General features: G+C 41.6%; 1 protein-coding gene across 2 annotated transcripts in view; it reads right to left on the bottom strand.

Annotated features, from left to right (window-relative positions):
• The window catches only part of LOC136875591 (probable cytochrome P450 6a13), a 51,627-nt gene that overhangs the window by 16,611 nt on the left and 18,555 nt on the right, over positions 1–16,461 (bottom strand). For both annotated transcript variants that reach the window (XM_068225326.1, XM_067149136.2), the window contains exons 2-3: positions 12,357–13,292; positions 3,282–3,503 (exon numbers count right to left, since the gene is read on the bottom strand). In XM_068225326.1, the coding sequence (XP_068081427.1) occupies positions 3,282–3,503; positions 12,357–13,284 (1,150 nt within the window). In that variant the 5' untranslated portion in view covers positions 13,285–13,292. The remainder of the gene's footprint in view (positions 1–3,281; positions 3,504–12,356; positions 13,293–16,461) is intronic.

The following is a 16,461-nucleotide window of genomic DNA, read 5'->3' as shown; positions in this document are numbered from 1 at the left end:
TTTGTCCAGCACAAATCTCACTTGGAGTGACCGGGATTTGGACCACGGTATCCAGTGGTGAGAGGCCGGTGCGCTGCCACCTGAGCTACGGAGGCTGCTCTAGATAATGAATGTGTGCTTAACTTGGCCAAGATAAACAGTAGGCTGCCTAATTTAACATGAAAAGGAACCTACTTGAGAGAGAGAGCTCGCAAGTGCAATGCCTAGTTAGGACCGTCTGAAAGCATGGATACTAACAAGGATGAGATCGAAGTACTAGCTACTAATGACTCACAGTGTGCATAGCAGAACGCCACAAACAGAGTGTTAACTCCGACGTTTTTGAATGGTCCTAATTACACGTTACTGAACTAGAATCCATGTGAATAAAAGCTTTCTAATAACATTCAATAATATTCTCTATTAGGATTTACCGAGCGAAGTAGCCGCTCATGTTAACTCATTGGTGCTAGGAAGCCTACATGGTCTCCCATATAAACCCAGACCGAACGCACGGTGTTAGTACTATGAGCTACGACAGCTGCAGTATGGGAGGCGCGCGCATACTTCTTGACCTTGCAAGCAGCCTGAATGTGTTCGACCTGGCAAGCTTCAGTCGCCAGTCTTAATCTCAGCTGCTAACATAGTGAGACAATTATTATACTAAAACCGTATTTTCGTATGTAAAAGTTCTGGTTTCATCTTAATGGTCGTTTGAACAGCCATAACTCTCACTATTGGTGTGTAGAAAATCCTAGTGGTGTTTATAAAGTCCCTCATTATGATAGGAAGACTGGTGTTTGGTGTGCAAGACGAATAATTGGGCCTTATTTTTTCGAGATGACAGTAAATGAGGAGAGGTACCAAGATGACATTTTGACGCCGTTCTTCTACCAGTTAAGGGAAGAAGAAAAATCTTGTGGGTGGTTTCAACAAGATTCAGCCCCTGTTCATACAGCGGAAGATTCTTATCTTACATTCTAGGAAGTGTGTGCAGACAGAGTGATCAGTACTGGTCTATTTCCACATCCTTCTCCAGGTGTAACAGTGTGCAATTTTTATTTGTGGGGTAAACTGAAAGAAAAAATGTATCGATCAAATACTTACACATTGGAGGTACTGAAAGAAAACATTACGAATGAAATCAGAAACATTACAGTGACAGAACTAATTCGCGTCTGCCAGAATGTGGTTACCAGATACAATATAACCCAGGAAGGACGACACTTCTAGAATCTCTTATAAGGTAAGTAAGCAAACTCGTGTCCTCATCCCGAGGTGATGGAGATTTTCCAAGCACCCCCCCCCCCCAATAGAGGTGAGTTGCATGTACCATTTCAACCACATACCAGCCCTCCTGTCATTCTTAAATTTCTGGCAGTACCGGAAATCGAACCCGGGCCCCCGAGAACGGCAGCTAATAATGCTAACCGTTACGCTACGGAGGCGGAAGATGTCGTATAAGATTGTACACACTCTTAAACGACGTAGGTTCGGCTGAGGCAGCCGCCGCGCCGCGCCGTGGCGCAGAATACAAACACCGAGCGTTCGGTCTGAGAGACCCTGTAGTAGACGAGTAGGTTCGAATCCCACCGTGCGTCGACTGTCCTCAGTATATTATTTTGTTAATTCCTATTCTCACTTCCAGGAAAATGCCGAGACAAATCCTCTTCATAGACCACAGCCGATTCCTCCCACTTCCTCACCCAGCTTCACCATCATTCAATTCATTTTCATTAGCTCCTTAACTGAGGTTGCCGATAAGAAGGGGATCCAGTCGTAAAAGCATGCCATATAATTTTATCTCACCTCATGCCCGTTCTCGTATCACAAGATGGGACTAAGGGGTGGATATTAATACATTATATTTGGGTCTCTTCTTCTTCTTCTTCTTCTTCTTCTTCCTCTTCTTTATGTTCACCCTCCAGGGTCGGTTTTTCCCTAGGACTTAGCGAGGGATCCCACCTCTACAGCCTTAAGGGCAGTGTCCTGGAGCTTCAGACTCTGGGTCGGGGTATACAACTGGGGAGGATGACCAGTACCTCGCCGCTCAGGTGGCTTCACCTGCTATGCTGAACAGGAGCCTTGCGGGGGGGGGGGGAGATTGTAAGGGATAGACAAAGAAGAGAGAAGGAAGCGGCCGTGGTCTTAATTTAGGTACCATCCCGGCATTTGTCTGGAGGAGAAGTGGGAAACCACGGAAAACCACTTCGAGGATGGCTGAGGTAGGAATTGAACCCACCTCTACTCAGTTAACCTCCTGGGGCTGAGTGGACCCCGTTCCAGCCCTCGTACCAATTTTCAAATTTCGTGGCAGAGCCGGGAATCGAATCCGAGCCTCCGGGGGTGGAAGCTAATCACACCAACCACTACACCACAGAGGCGAACATATTTGGGTCTCATTGGCGCATTATCTTTCTTTTATTATTAACATGTTACTAAAAATGTCCCAAGGCCCGCCTGGTGTCCATGATCGTTAAGACGCTGAAGTCTAAACGGTCTGACACCGTGGTTATCCGGTTCGAGTCCCGTTGGTCGAAAACATTTTCACCATCAGAATTTTGGCCGGAAGGGTAGGGGTGGTGGTGATATACAATTTCTAATTGCGTGCCAAAAGCCAGGATTTTCTAAACCTCTCCGCAGTGCTCATATGGAGTGAGGGCATATGACGCTGTTGATGGTAATTCGTCCGTCGGATGAAGACGTTAATCCTTGAGCAGTCCCCTTGGTGCTATTCGACAGGAGTAGGCTATGCGCCGGCATCGGGTTTCACTCTCTCCCTACTATCATATATCACGACATTCATTTCATCACATTAACTCCTCTGATGAGGTTGACGTCAGGAAGGGCATCCGGTCATAAAAACCGCCACGACAAATTCATCTCACCTCATACCTGACTCCGTAGAGAAACGGGACAAGGGTTGGACAAAAAACTAAAAATGCCCCAGATTTCGTCTCAGGGTGAAGATATTAAGGGAGCTGCCTAGTCGAGCAGGTAAAAGCGTATTCGGTCCACCAGAATGAGTTCGATTCCCTGATACGAAGTCGAAAAGTGTAAAGAGGAGACATAAATTCTGAAATAGTTAAAAATTCCTGGGGTTCACTCATTTGACACAAGAGTTAAGTACCAGGTTAACTCCAGGAGGCAAAGACGGCTGCACATGGAGCTTACCACTCTACACAGCTTACAACCAAGTTACGAAAAATGGAATCCTTTATCTTCTACTTCTCTAAAGAATCCATGGCATGTACCGAGATGAGCTTGCTTTTATGATTTATGTTAAGCATGCAGAAACATACCTGAAATTACTTGATCCAAATATTGCATTTGTTGTAGTGCATCATACGTCAAGTTGCCTTCGTTTTCCTTCAGTACGGCATCCACTTCTTCCCTCAGACGACTCTGGATCTCTGGATGTAATGCAAGTTCATATAGGGCAAAACTCATGGCAGTAGACGAGGTTTCAAACCCGGCCAGGAAGAAGACAAATGCTTGGGCAGCGAGCAAGTTGTCTGTCATCTCTGTGAATATATGGTAATAATATTAAATATCTTAAATCTGTACTTTGATCTTAATGAAGTGACGTTACACATTCCACCAACAGGTTAAATTAGATACCCTATTTTGTCGAAGTAACATAAAGTACACAGAAATAAGTATAGCCTATATAGAATTGTGAATAGAGTTGTCATTAGCAAAAAGATTAATTTAATATCCTGAAAATTAACAGTACTCATAATTAGTTCTGGGTAATATGTTTCATCAATATGTTGTGCTTTAGCTGCTAAACGTGGTAATATGTTTAACTGCGGATTCACAACTGTACTTCAGTCCGTGCTGAACTGATCACACTATCACTCCTTAATAATAATAATAATAATAATAATAATAATAGTAATAATAATAATAATAATAATAATAATAATAATAATAATAATAATAATAATAATATTGATTTTATGTCCAACTAACTACTGTTTTTACGGTTTTCGGAAATGCCGAGGTGCCTAAATTGAGTCTTGCAGGAGTTCTTTTACGTGACACTAAATCTACCGACACGAGACTGACGTATTTGAGCCAGGATCGAACCTGCCAACTTGGGGTCAGAAGGCCAGCACTCAGCCCGGCGCTATCACTCCTTAGAAAATGCGTTTTGTGAGACACATTCCAGAAAAAAGAGCGGTTTCCATAGCTTAGCACTGATTGGTCACAAATGGCCGACTCCGAAAATCAAGTGGCTCCAATTTTCTACCTAAATCACCAGATGTCTCTGTAACTGGTAACGTTTCTGTTGACGGTTGTTCGTTTGTCAGCTGGAGATATTTAAGTCTTGAGCAGACTCCTTGGTGTTTTTCGACAGAAGTAGGGAGTGTGCCGCCAATGGGTTTCTCCCTCTTCCTACCCCATCATCATCATCATCATCATCATCAGCCAGACGCGCAGGTCATCCATGGGGATCAACTAGTTAGACCTGCTCCAGGCCTCTCGGGAAGCCACACATCACATCTCATCACTTTTTAATCTACTCATGTTTAACCATAGAGCTGCCATGTTTATGCGCCATTTACGACTTGAGTGATGGTTGACTGTAGCAAACTGTCGGAAGACCGAGGTTGGCAACATGTTTGTCAGTCATACGATTGCCACTGCATCTGGTGGGAACACGAAGTGACTTTTCAGTCTCCATGTGTTCTCATTTATATCACAGCATTATTCACCTACATTTACGCATTTTTGTTCTTAGCACATTTAAATAAAGTCTCTAGCTAGTAGCGTTTGTATTACCCTTACAGATGAGTTTAAATTCCTAGTGATATAAAATAAAAACGCATTCTCTAATTGAGGACACATTGAGGAGTGTGCTTTAGTAAGCCTAAATATGTATTTTTACCGGGCGAGTTGCCCGCGCGGCTACGGGCGCTCAGCTGAGAGCTTGCATCCGGGAGATACTGGGTTCGAACTCCATTGTCGGCAGCCTGGAAGATGGTATTCCGTGGTTTCCCATTTTCACACTAGGCAAATACCTTAACTAAGGCCACGGCCGCTTTCTTCACTCTCCTAGGCTTTTCCCATCCCATCGTCACCATAAGACCTATCTGCGTCAGTGCGACGTAAAGATAATTGTAAAAATATTAATAATGTATTTTTACAAAATTTGAATCATCATAATGTCCTTCTCCACAGTTTAAACTTTAATTTTCCAGAAATGAATATTTTGGCACCATGCTAGTGACAGATATATGTTGCATCCCCAACTGTAACGCAAATGATCCAAGTAAGGGAGGCTACACACCAGTGTTTCGGTCCTCAAGTGACGAAAATCTGCGCCAAGCTTGGATTAGGGAAATTCCGCGAAAAGACCTGAAACCTTCAGAATGAAATGTGGTTTGCATCAACTATTTTCACAAAGGTGACATTATTAAAGTAGAGTAAAATAAGGATTCGCCTAGAGAATGGAAGGAGCACCCGCTGGGATAGATTTAAACTGGCATCTGGACCTCTGCCTATAATTATCCCTGATTTGCCATCAGTCACTTAAGTAAAGTAAAAAACATGTCCTGATGTACCAGTAACACAGAGAACTGTTATACTAGGAGTAAAGTATCTACATGCAGTCTATGTGTGGTGTATCTTAGGGTTTACAGGCCTACACTGTAACAATGTTATAGAAGTATAGCTTACACTTCTGCATCACATAACCCTCTGTATTTGGTTCTACTCACATCATATTAATAATGTATTAATATACTGCCTACTTTTATTACTCGACAGTAGCAATATAATGGAACAGAAACAACATAGATTACTTATTAAGGTATGTTAAATGTGTGTGTGTGTAAAATATTAATTACATAATATCACTGATTCTTATTCACTTTACACTCGGGTATGTATATATGATTAAATGTACCGGAATAATTATTTAACCACCAATTTGTATTATTTGAGGGTAGTAACGTATGAAAAGGAAGCTATGAATTTTTCTTTACTAGAATCAGCATGATCTTTCCATGTTCCTCACTCCTACAATGAGCTGCATAGCTGTTATCAAATAATTTTCTCACGATCATATGCGCGTCTTGCACAGGTAGCCGAGAGGTAGCCGATTGTAACAACTTGACGTATAGACGAAATGAAACAGAAACAACATTTTTCTATTTACTTTTCCTAAACATGTATATACGGTATATGTTTGTCCAATAATCATTCCGTAGTATTGCTTGTACCCGCACAGCTGTTCAGCTCTCGCGGATAACTATGACAACGGCAATAGCGAGAGTGTTGTCAATTCCAATCTTCCGTCGTTCTACTAGGGTCGATCGTGGGTAGGTCCGAGTGTTTGTGCCTTGTTCTTAACAATACCATGTTCTATCCAGATGGCTATAAAATACGCATTTTACAGCCGCAATTACAGTTTAATATTTCCTACCGAGCTCGACAGCTGCAGTCGCTTAAGTGCGGCCAGTATCCAGTATTCGGGAGATAGTAGGTTCGAACCCCACTGTCGGTAGCCCTGAAAATGGTTTTCCGTGGTTTCCCATTTTCACACCAGGCAAATGCTGGGGCTATAGCTTAATTAAGGCCACGGCCGCTTCCTTCCCACTTCTAGCCCTTTCCTGTCCCATCGTCGCCGTAAGATCTATCTGTGTCGGTGCGACGTAAAACAACCAACTAGCAAAAATATTTCCTATTTAAATGTATATTAATGAGGTATAGTTTCTTCATATAACGGTTAACCTTCATTGGTCTACGACCTTAGTATTCGTTAGGTAGTCATGAATGTCGTGTGAATTATTTGTAGGTACACAGACTTCAGCTGTAATTTAAGACGGTAGTAATTTCTCGCATGATTTGTCTATTACATACCATAGATGTGTTTTGAAACTTGGTTTCCAGCTTTAATTTGGGTTAGCTCTTTCGCTGTTGGTAACATCATAGTTAATATGCATATCAATTTATGCTGTAATTAGTTTTAAGTATGAATAATGTATTCCTAATTACGATGAAAACACTCAGCACAGTTATTTTATATCAACAATATCGAAAAATGTAATAATATTTCACACCCCATGAAGTCAAAATATTTCGACAGTTAAATAACAAAGGTTATTATAAACAATTTTATGGAGTTTATGAATTTTACTCTTTGTATTATCATGTAACCGATCTTCTATTACTTGACAGTTAACCATTGATTCTGCTTAATTTTACATGTATCTAAATAATAGTTCATGTATTGAATATTGAAATGTTGAAATATGCCGGTAGCTGTCAGTTTTAATATTGTAGCATTCAAGGTTTTTTTTTTGCAAGTTGCTTTACGTTGCACCGACACAGATATGTATTGTGGCGACGATGGGACAGAGACGGCTAGGAGTGGGAAGATAGCGGCCGAGGCCTTAATTAAGGTACAGCCCCAGAATTTGCCTGGTGTGAAAATGGGAAAAGACGGAAAACCATTTTCAGGGCTGCCGACAGTGGGGTTCGAACCTACTATCTCCCGAATACTGGATACTGGCCGCACTTAAGCGACTGCAGCTATCGAGCTAGGTCATTTCATGTTCTGGTGAACATCTCATCTAATTGTAAAAAAAAAAAAAAAGAGCACGACAGTGTTTTATTACTGGCCTTTTTCATTTGATTCTTTATGTTAACGAGAACTGTAAGCCGCACACTGTTCCATTATCTGATGATGACACTTTATTTATGAACTTGAAGTTGAATACTGTAGTTTTTAATTAAAGAACTCGGAATATGTTTAACTGCGTGAAGAAGTACATGAAAGAAACTTGAGAGAAAATTCTTCCGAAACCCACTCAAAATTTTATATATTGCACTTGATACTACCCTAATATGGGTGGAGCACGTTAGTAAAATGTACAATAAAATAAAGAGAATTTACTTCGTTTGCAATTCACATCAGCATTCAGCATCAAATCGCGGTAGACTATGGTTCAGTATACAGGGTGTAACAAAATTGTACGGCAAAAATTGAAGGACACATTCCTTATAGATAGGTGAAGAAATTATGTTATATGGACATGGGTCCAGAAACGCCTGGTTTCCATGTTACACCTCATTTTCATCAATTCATTAATCATGGGAAACATGCACTCTTTGTTGCGTCTGGTAACGGTGTCAGTATCGTAGGTGCACTGCCAGTGTTTTGTTTTGTTTTACATGTCCCTGTTGCCATGAGACTTACGTCATTGCTTGTTTACAGGTAACATCAACTGTTCCAGTGATCAGTACGACCTTGGCAAGCATGTATCAAAGGTCACGGAGGGAATATTGAACATCTGCGAGAAAGAGTTGCATGTGATATGATGGCACGTTTCCCATGATTAATGAATTGGAGACAATGAGGCGTAACATGAAAAAGCGTTTTCGGACCCATTTTCAAATAACATAATTTCTTCACCTATGTATAAGGAATGTGTCCTGTAATTAGTGCTGTACATTTTTGTCACACTCTGTATGTATACATCCCAGTCTAGAAAGCCAAGAATAACGGCCAAGAGGATTCGTCGTGCTGACCACACGACACCTCGTAATCTGTAGGCCTTCGGGCTGAGCAGCGGTCACTGATAGGCCAAGGCACGTCAAACGCTGTAGTGCCATGGGGTTTGGTTTGATTTTTTGTTATGTCTATTTGCTTCAAATAATTATGATCGTCTCCTACTCTTGACGTCGTACGTGAGTGTCATGAGATAGATACGGTGCTTATGCAGTGTATAACAATAAGGTACCACCAAAGCTTCATGACACGTTCCTCACACGTAGAAGAAAATATGTTATATGGACATGGGCCCGAAGACGCGTTATTTCCGTGTAAGAACTCATTTTCTACAACTCTACATAATACATTAATGATGGGAAACACACACGAACAGAATGAACACGCATACCACATGGAACTCTTCCTTACATGAAATGTTCCAAATGCCCTCCGTTAGCATCAACCCGCCGTAGCATTGAATCCCGGATGTAACGTTTTACCGCATGGCTTTTAGTGCCGGGATTGTCCAAGGATACGTTTGGCTCACCCGTTCTGTAGCTACTTTTGCCGGTCCACCCCATGGATGTACCATTGTGTGGGGTTGTAAAATGGGAAGAAAGCCATGGCCTTGAAAAAGGTGCCATCCCGGCGTTTGCCTGGAGTTGAAATGTGAAACCACGGAAAGTCACTTCTAGAATGGCCGGTAGAGGATTCGAAACCACATGCTACGCGAGTACCAAGTAACCTCTCTCGTACCATCTGCATTTGTGGAATAGTTAAGGAACGATTAACTGGGGCGTGCTAATAAAATGTGCTTGATTGTCAGAATAACTATTGCTTCTATACTCTCACGTCAGTCGTCACACGTGTATGGAATACAAGCTATGTTTTTGGACAGATGTTTTTTACTAGTAGTTTGACGTCGCACTAACACATTGAAGATTTTAGGCGACGCAATGACGGGAAAGGGCTAAGATTGGGTATGTAGCTGCCATAGTCTTAATTAAGGTACAGCTCCAGCATTTGTCCGGTATGAAAATTAGAAATCATGGAAAACCGTCTTCAAGGACTGCCGACGGTGATAGTTGAAGCCAATATCTCCCGAATGCAAGCCCATAGCTCCACGATACGTACCGTGCGGCCAAATTACTCGATGAGAAGAATACTCAGTACTTCAAGTCCACTGAACGAAAAGAAATAAAGAATGACATTATCCAAACAAATCAGTCTTCGGCTATTACGCACTTACACAAAGCTATTCAAAAATTATGCAGAGGTGCCTTAATCATACGTGAACCACATCACTTCACCCGAACAGACCTGCAAGAGTTCTTTCAATACAATCTCGTTATTATGATGCACCAAGGAGAATTTTAAAGTATGGGCTTATTTACTCGTACGCTGGGAGGAATAATTAATTGTTCTATCACGCGATCAACTAATCAGGATACGACACCTACACAGCTGATGGTTTCTATTCGTTGTCTCGTAATACTAGTACAGTATCGTCTTCAACGGGCAACACATGAAGCGATCCATGTCTGCATAATTCGGAAGTTCAAAATTAGGACATGGTCGCAACTGAAGAGTTAAAACTAGGACATAATTTACCTGCTGTATTAGTACGACCGATATAAGGAAGCATTTATTATAAGAAAATAACATTAGTCCTATCAACTTCATTTAATGACTAGAACATGAATTACTACAAACTGTTATGCCCTAGGCATTTGTAATGTCACTCGTTCTTTTCAGACATTATCGACTGTTGCATTTCGCTAAAGATGACTGGCCATTCAAATATCGCTGCGTTGATACCTTTGTGACCTTGGTTTGTGATGCCTTCTTTTAGACACACCGGGCGAGTAATCTGTGCGGTTAGGGGCGCGTGGCTTGCATCGAATCCCACTGTCGGCATCACTAAAGGTGGATTTCCGTAGTTTCCCATTTTCTGACCAGGCAAATGCTGGGGGCTGTACCTTAATTAAGGCCAGAGCTTCCTTCCCACTCATAGCCGTTTTCTATCCCATCGTTGCCTTAAGACCTATCTGTGCCGGTGCGACGTAAAACAAATTGCCCTTTTCAGATAATTAGCGACAAATTTAAATGACCTGATGTTGACTTCCAAAACTTCTAAACGGCTACAATAAAATATCACAGACTATTGACTTTTCGACCCGGATGTTCTTCTTACTCTAGAAAATCACAGTCTGACACTGAAATCCATGGCATATGGCAACCCTAGGTCCGCAACCCCCTGTGGGTGGGGGCGGTAGAATAACACCCACGGTATCCCCTGCCTGTCGTAAGAGGCGACTAATAGGGGCCCCAGGAGCTCTGAACATTGGAGCGTGGGTTGGCGATCACGGAGCCTTTAGCCGAGTCCTGGCATTGCTTCCACTTACTTGTGCCAGGCTCCTCACTTTCATATATCCTATCCGACCTCTCTTGGTTAACTCTTGTTCTTTTCCGACCCTGACGCTATTAGGTTTGCGAGGGCTAGGGAGTCCTTCATTTTCACTCCTTCGTGACCCTTGTCTTCCTTTGGCCGATATCTTCATTTTTCGAAGTGTCGGATCACTTCCATGTTTTCCTTTCTGATTAGTGTTATATAGAGGATGGTTGCCTAGTTGTACTTCCTCTTAAAACAATAATCACCACCAATCACCACCTTGGTCCGCATCTCCTAGCAAGTTCCAAAGAATGCGTTATAGCCAATTTTACTTATACGCTTGTGTGATCCTGTGGCTAACCAGAAATATAAACGGAAACAGTGGACTACAAGCAACAGTTGTTGTGAAAATCGCTTCTCCATGGACCTCAAATATTGGAAGACTCAGTCCACTTGGAGTGGGCATGTAAACGACAGCAGCTGCGGCAACATTGCCTACGGAGAGTGAGACAATGGAACGCAGTGTATTGGTGCGATAAGAAGAAGCAGGTATTGGTACTCTGCTAACATTGTCACTTGATGTTACCAAAGGCCTGGCGGTCGTTAACGAGGGTGGTGAGGCTATAACATAGGAAGTGCAATACAAGTGCGAGACTACTGTGCATACATTAAAAGGGGAAAACTAAGTTTGAGGGGATATTCTGGGTCATTCGCTCTTCCTCTTTCATAGGTTCTCACATACTCACTTTTACGGCCGGATGCCCTTTCTAACACCATCCGTCAGTAGATTTAGGCATTTACAATTTTTTGTTTCTGTTAACAGTGTGGTTTGTTGTGTGTGAATGAAGAGAAGTGTAATAAGACGAACACAAAAACCAGTCTCCGATCCAGAGGAAGAAACCAGACCCGGCTAAAATTCCTAACCCGTTTAGAATCGAATCCAGGACCCTCTAAACCGAACGCTCAATACTAACAATTCAGCCAAGGAGCCGGATTTTACGTCATTCCCTCTCTGAAACAATATGTTGAAACTTCAACTTGGAGCGTCTTGACTAAGGTGAGAAGGGGAAAATACTCACAAGAAATTACATAAATATGAACACCCTCTCTGTGAGCGTTGATGTTTAACATTCCTACATTAAATTATCAAAGCTGCCTGCCTCGTTCGATGAGTGGTCAACATAGCGATCTTTACTTTAGACGGTCCTAGTTCTGATTCTCGGCCAGACCAGGAATTTTAGCTGCCTCTGATTAATAACTCTGGCTCAGGGACTGAGCATAAATTCGCAACTCTCAATCTACACAGAACATATTTACGACCAACCACAACCAAAACACGCAATAGTGAATACATGCCTTCTCTTAGTGTTGGGTCAGGAAGGGCATCCGGCCGTAAACTGGACTCAATCCAGGTATCGTGCTGACCCTAAGATATAAGGACAATGTTAGGAAAATGTAAAGCGCAGACGATGAGTTACTTACTAATATCCATTTTCTCCTTGTCACCGACCTCTTCTCTCTCTTTGGTTGTATCCTGGTCACCTTCCACCTCTCCTTTATGTTTTAGCTGAAGGAGCAAGTTCATGAAGTCGTTTCTAATTATGTTGTTCTTCTCTCGATATTCTACGGTTTCTTTTACAGCATTGAGGAAAAATTTAGCCACTTCAGGATCACCAAAGCCAAGTTTAAGAATTTTTGCAACTGGTGGAAGCATAAGGAGAACCAATCGTCGCAACGAACTTTTGAGTGATGGTTCGAAAGCCTTTCGCCCCATTCGACGAAATTCGGATTCAGAATTCTTCATAGAGTTCATCTGCAGACCGAAGGCGCACGAACCAATGATATCCGTCGTGAATTGAGCCATTACCTCTCTCATCTCAAGCTCCTCCCCTCGGTTAGCTGGGTCTTTGAGGTGTTGGCGAAGTTCCTCGCTACATTCTGCCATCAGCTGGTACATCATCTTCATCTTACCGGACGTGAAAGTTGGAGTGAGCTTAGCTCGAAGTGCACGCCATCTAGGGCCTGGCAAGTTAAACAGGTGAGCGCTTAGTGGTTGGTTCTTCTCGTCCACCGGCAATCCTCGATCATGGAAAGATTGAAAGTCTTTAACTAAAACGTCTTTTATGAGGTCTGGATCACGAAGCAGAAGTGCTGGTTCACGCATTTGAAAGATTCCAACGTATCTGTGTCCTTCATTTTCGTCATATAGCTTTTTTGACCATTGTCCTGTAGAGAGGCGGACGAGGATTCTGTCCTTGATGTTACCGAAGAAAGGTGTAGGCTTTACGAAGTGAGCGCCTTTCTTCTCCCAGTAATCGAAATTCCAAGTGAAGTACACGTACAGTGTAGGCAGCAGAACTCCTATTGCTGCTAGGACGTCGAGGAGTATAGACTCAAAGAAGAGTACCATGGTGTTATCTGCAATGAATAAAGCAACTCATGTTAGAATTAAGATACAATGAAGCAATAAATAAATGAGTAGAAGAGTAGAAGGGTACTTTAGAGCTTTGGAACAAAATTCGATCTATGAACATGTCTCGAGGCAAACGATAGGACTGCATACGACGCCAGACCACTTTATGTACAATCTTTTCGGTGAATGGTTCTCAGATATCATATCCATGTCTACCTGGCAAGTGAAAGTACAAAAGTCCTCCATCCTTAGAATAATTATTTTACCAAATTAAAGTAATTATTTCAATTTCAATTTAGCTTATTTCGACACCTAAGAATGATGATCTCATATTATGTCCGATTTCATTAATTTTACAGGAAAAACAAAAATTACCTGTTTTTCGTTAGATTCCAAAATCTCTCTCAATACATAAGCTGATAATTCGCGTATGTTGAATAGTATTTGAGAAATATGCGTACCGGTGTATAGACAATTTACGAGATGTTTACTTAATATGCGTGTTACTAACATACAAGTTTTTCAAACCGTCTCAATCGGGATATAGTGGGTTCGAGCCCCACTGTCGGCAGCCCTGAAGGTGGTTTTCCGTGGTTTCCCATTTTCACACCAGGCAAATGCCAGGGCTGTACCTTAATTAAGGCCACGGCCGCTTTCTTCCAATTCCTAGGCCTTTCCTACCCCATCGTCGCCGTAAGACATATCTGTGTCGGTGCGACGTAAAGCAAATAGCAAAAAAAAATGTCTCTGTTGAGAATTGCAATAATTTCATTATATTTCAATACATTTTCAGAGACCCTAGTGTAAATCATATTGCAGGAAAGGGGGAAATAATGTCATATTTACTTGAAAATACTTCATTTCAACAGATAATTTGACAACTTGATTTTTGATTAGTTGTTTAATTTGATGAAATAATCATTATCACAGACAAATAAATCTGAAATGTTTAATCATTTTCGGGTATTTCACTCCAGATTCTGCGTCCGCAGATATACGTGGTTTAGTTAACTGGTCACTAGCTCAGTTTTTACTAAATTTCGTCATTGGGGAGTTTGGCATACGACATTTTCAATTTTCAGTCCAAATATCTAAATTTCAGAAAAAATATTGAGTGGCAATGTCTTCATTCTTAGGTGTTGATTTGTGTTTATATTCATTCTACGTAGCAGTTCGTTGTCTCCAATTTTCGAGTATCGTAATACTAAGGCTACAATAAAAATAGTTTTACACTTGCAGTTGAACAATATACCTTAAATGTATTAACATGAGGTATTAATTTAATTCGGCAAATAAAGTTAAATATTTAAAAGTCAAAATACAGAAGTTATTGATCAAACCCTTGCGACTGTACATAATTCACACCCCCTGCACTATTACAACATATTATATTTATCATGACGCATTATAATATATGTATTTTTTTTACCGGGCGAGTTGGCCGTGCGCGTAGAGGCGCGCGGCTGTGAGCTTGCATCCGGGAGATAGTAGGTTCGAATCCTACTATCGGCAGCCCTGAAAATGGTTTTCCGTGGTTTCCCATTTTCACACCAGGCAAAAGCTGGGGCTGTACCTTAATTAAGGCCATGGCCGCTTCCTTCCAACGCCTAGGCCTTTCCTATCCCATCGTCGCCATAAGACCTATCTGTGTCGGTGCGACGTAAAGCAACTAGCAAAAAAAAAAAAAAAAAATTTTATTTGTGTATTCATTTAGTTAAATGGCAAACAGTAGAAATTTAAAGGTCTTTATATTGGATCCTGTACGTAAATTATTTTGTATAGTATTGGGAAGTATTGATAACATAGAAACTTTAGGAGTTACGTCTGCGTCTATAACGCAACCTGAAGGTTGACGTCAGTATAGCATATATATATTACAATTGCTTTACTTCGCACCGACACAGATAGGTCTTACGGGGACAATGGGACAGAAAAGGGCTAGGAGTGGGAAGGAAACGGCCGTGGCCTTAATTAAGGTACAGCCCCAGCATTTACCTGGTGTGAAAATGGGAAACCACGGAAAACCATTTTCAGGGCTGCCGACAGTGGGGTTCGAACCTACTATCTCCCGAATATCGGATACTGGCCGCACTTAAGCGACTGCAGCTATCGGGCTCGGTGTTGTATATAACATCTAGAGGCCCGAAAGTTCTATTTCAAGGTGTGGCTCACAGGACGACTACGTTGTAGATTAAGCGCGGTAAATCTCCCTCTCATGATTGGACAGCCACAGCCCAAGCGGGGTACGTCATGGCGAGTGGAAGGGGGAACGTGAATGTGTGATCAGACCCAGTCTAGTGTTCCATTTCCATTAGTGATTACGGCCTATCTGTATTTCGTCGCATATCTCGTTATAGGAAATCATGTGTATTCGTTCAGTACTTTCTATAGCAGTCTTACATAGACGGACAGTTAGTTACCCTTTTACCTATGGATAGCAATAAATATGTGGTATAGGGTAAAAGTGCTTAATAATCCATAACACGGTTCCAAGACACAGATAAGCAGCGCTTGTTTGCTCAAGTGAAAGTATGATTAAACCCAGTGATAAAATGAATGAATCGATAGAGTATTAAATGAATGAATTCAATTCAGTATGCCATGTGTCGATTGTGAAATTCTGAAACTTGTGTTTTACACAGAAGCAAATGGGCATATATGAATTGTAGGTGGTCTCGCTACAAATGGTAATTCATTTCTCCCTGCATTTCGCAAATTATTTTATTGCAGGACAATTTTATTGTAGATAGAGAGAATGTTCCAGCATTTGTTTTTTTTTTTTTTTTTTTGCTAGTTGTTTTACATCGTACCGACACAGATAGGTCTTACGGCGACGATGGAAGAGGAAAGGGCTAGGAGTGGGAAGGAAGCGGCCGTGGCCTTAATTAAGGTACAGCCCCAGCATTTGCCTGGTGTGAAATTGGGAAACCACGGAAAACCATTTTCAGGGCTGCCGACAGTGGGGTTCGAACCTACTATCTCCCGAATACTGGATACTGGCCGCACTTAAGCGACTGCAGCTATCGGGCTCGGTTTGTTATTGTTTAATGAGTGTGTTTCTATTTTATATTTATTGTGTGTCGTGAAATGACCTGCGCGAATTATGGTTATATCAGAATATATATATTTTTTCAATCAGTGTTCATAAGTTATCTAGGTGCAATTCACACCCGT

Source organism: Anabrus simplex, chromosome 1 (genome assembly GCF_040414725.1).
Source record: "Anabrus simplex isolate iqAnaSimp1 chromosome 1, ASM4041472v1, whole genome shotgun sequence".
NCBI classification, from domain to species: Eukaryota; Metazoa; Arthropoda; class Insecta; order Orthoptera; family Tettigoniidae; genus Anabrus; species Anabrus simplex.
Note: the sequence above shows the minus strand (reverse complement) of the source record. Positions and strands in the feature narration are given on the sequence as shown.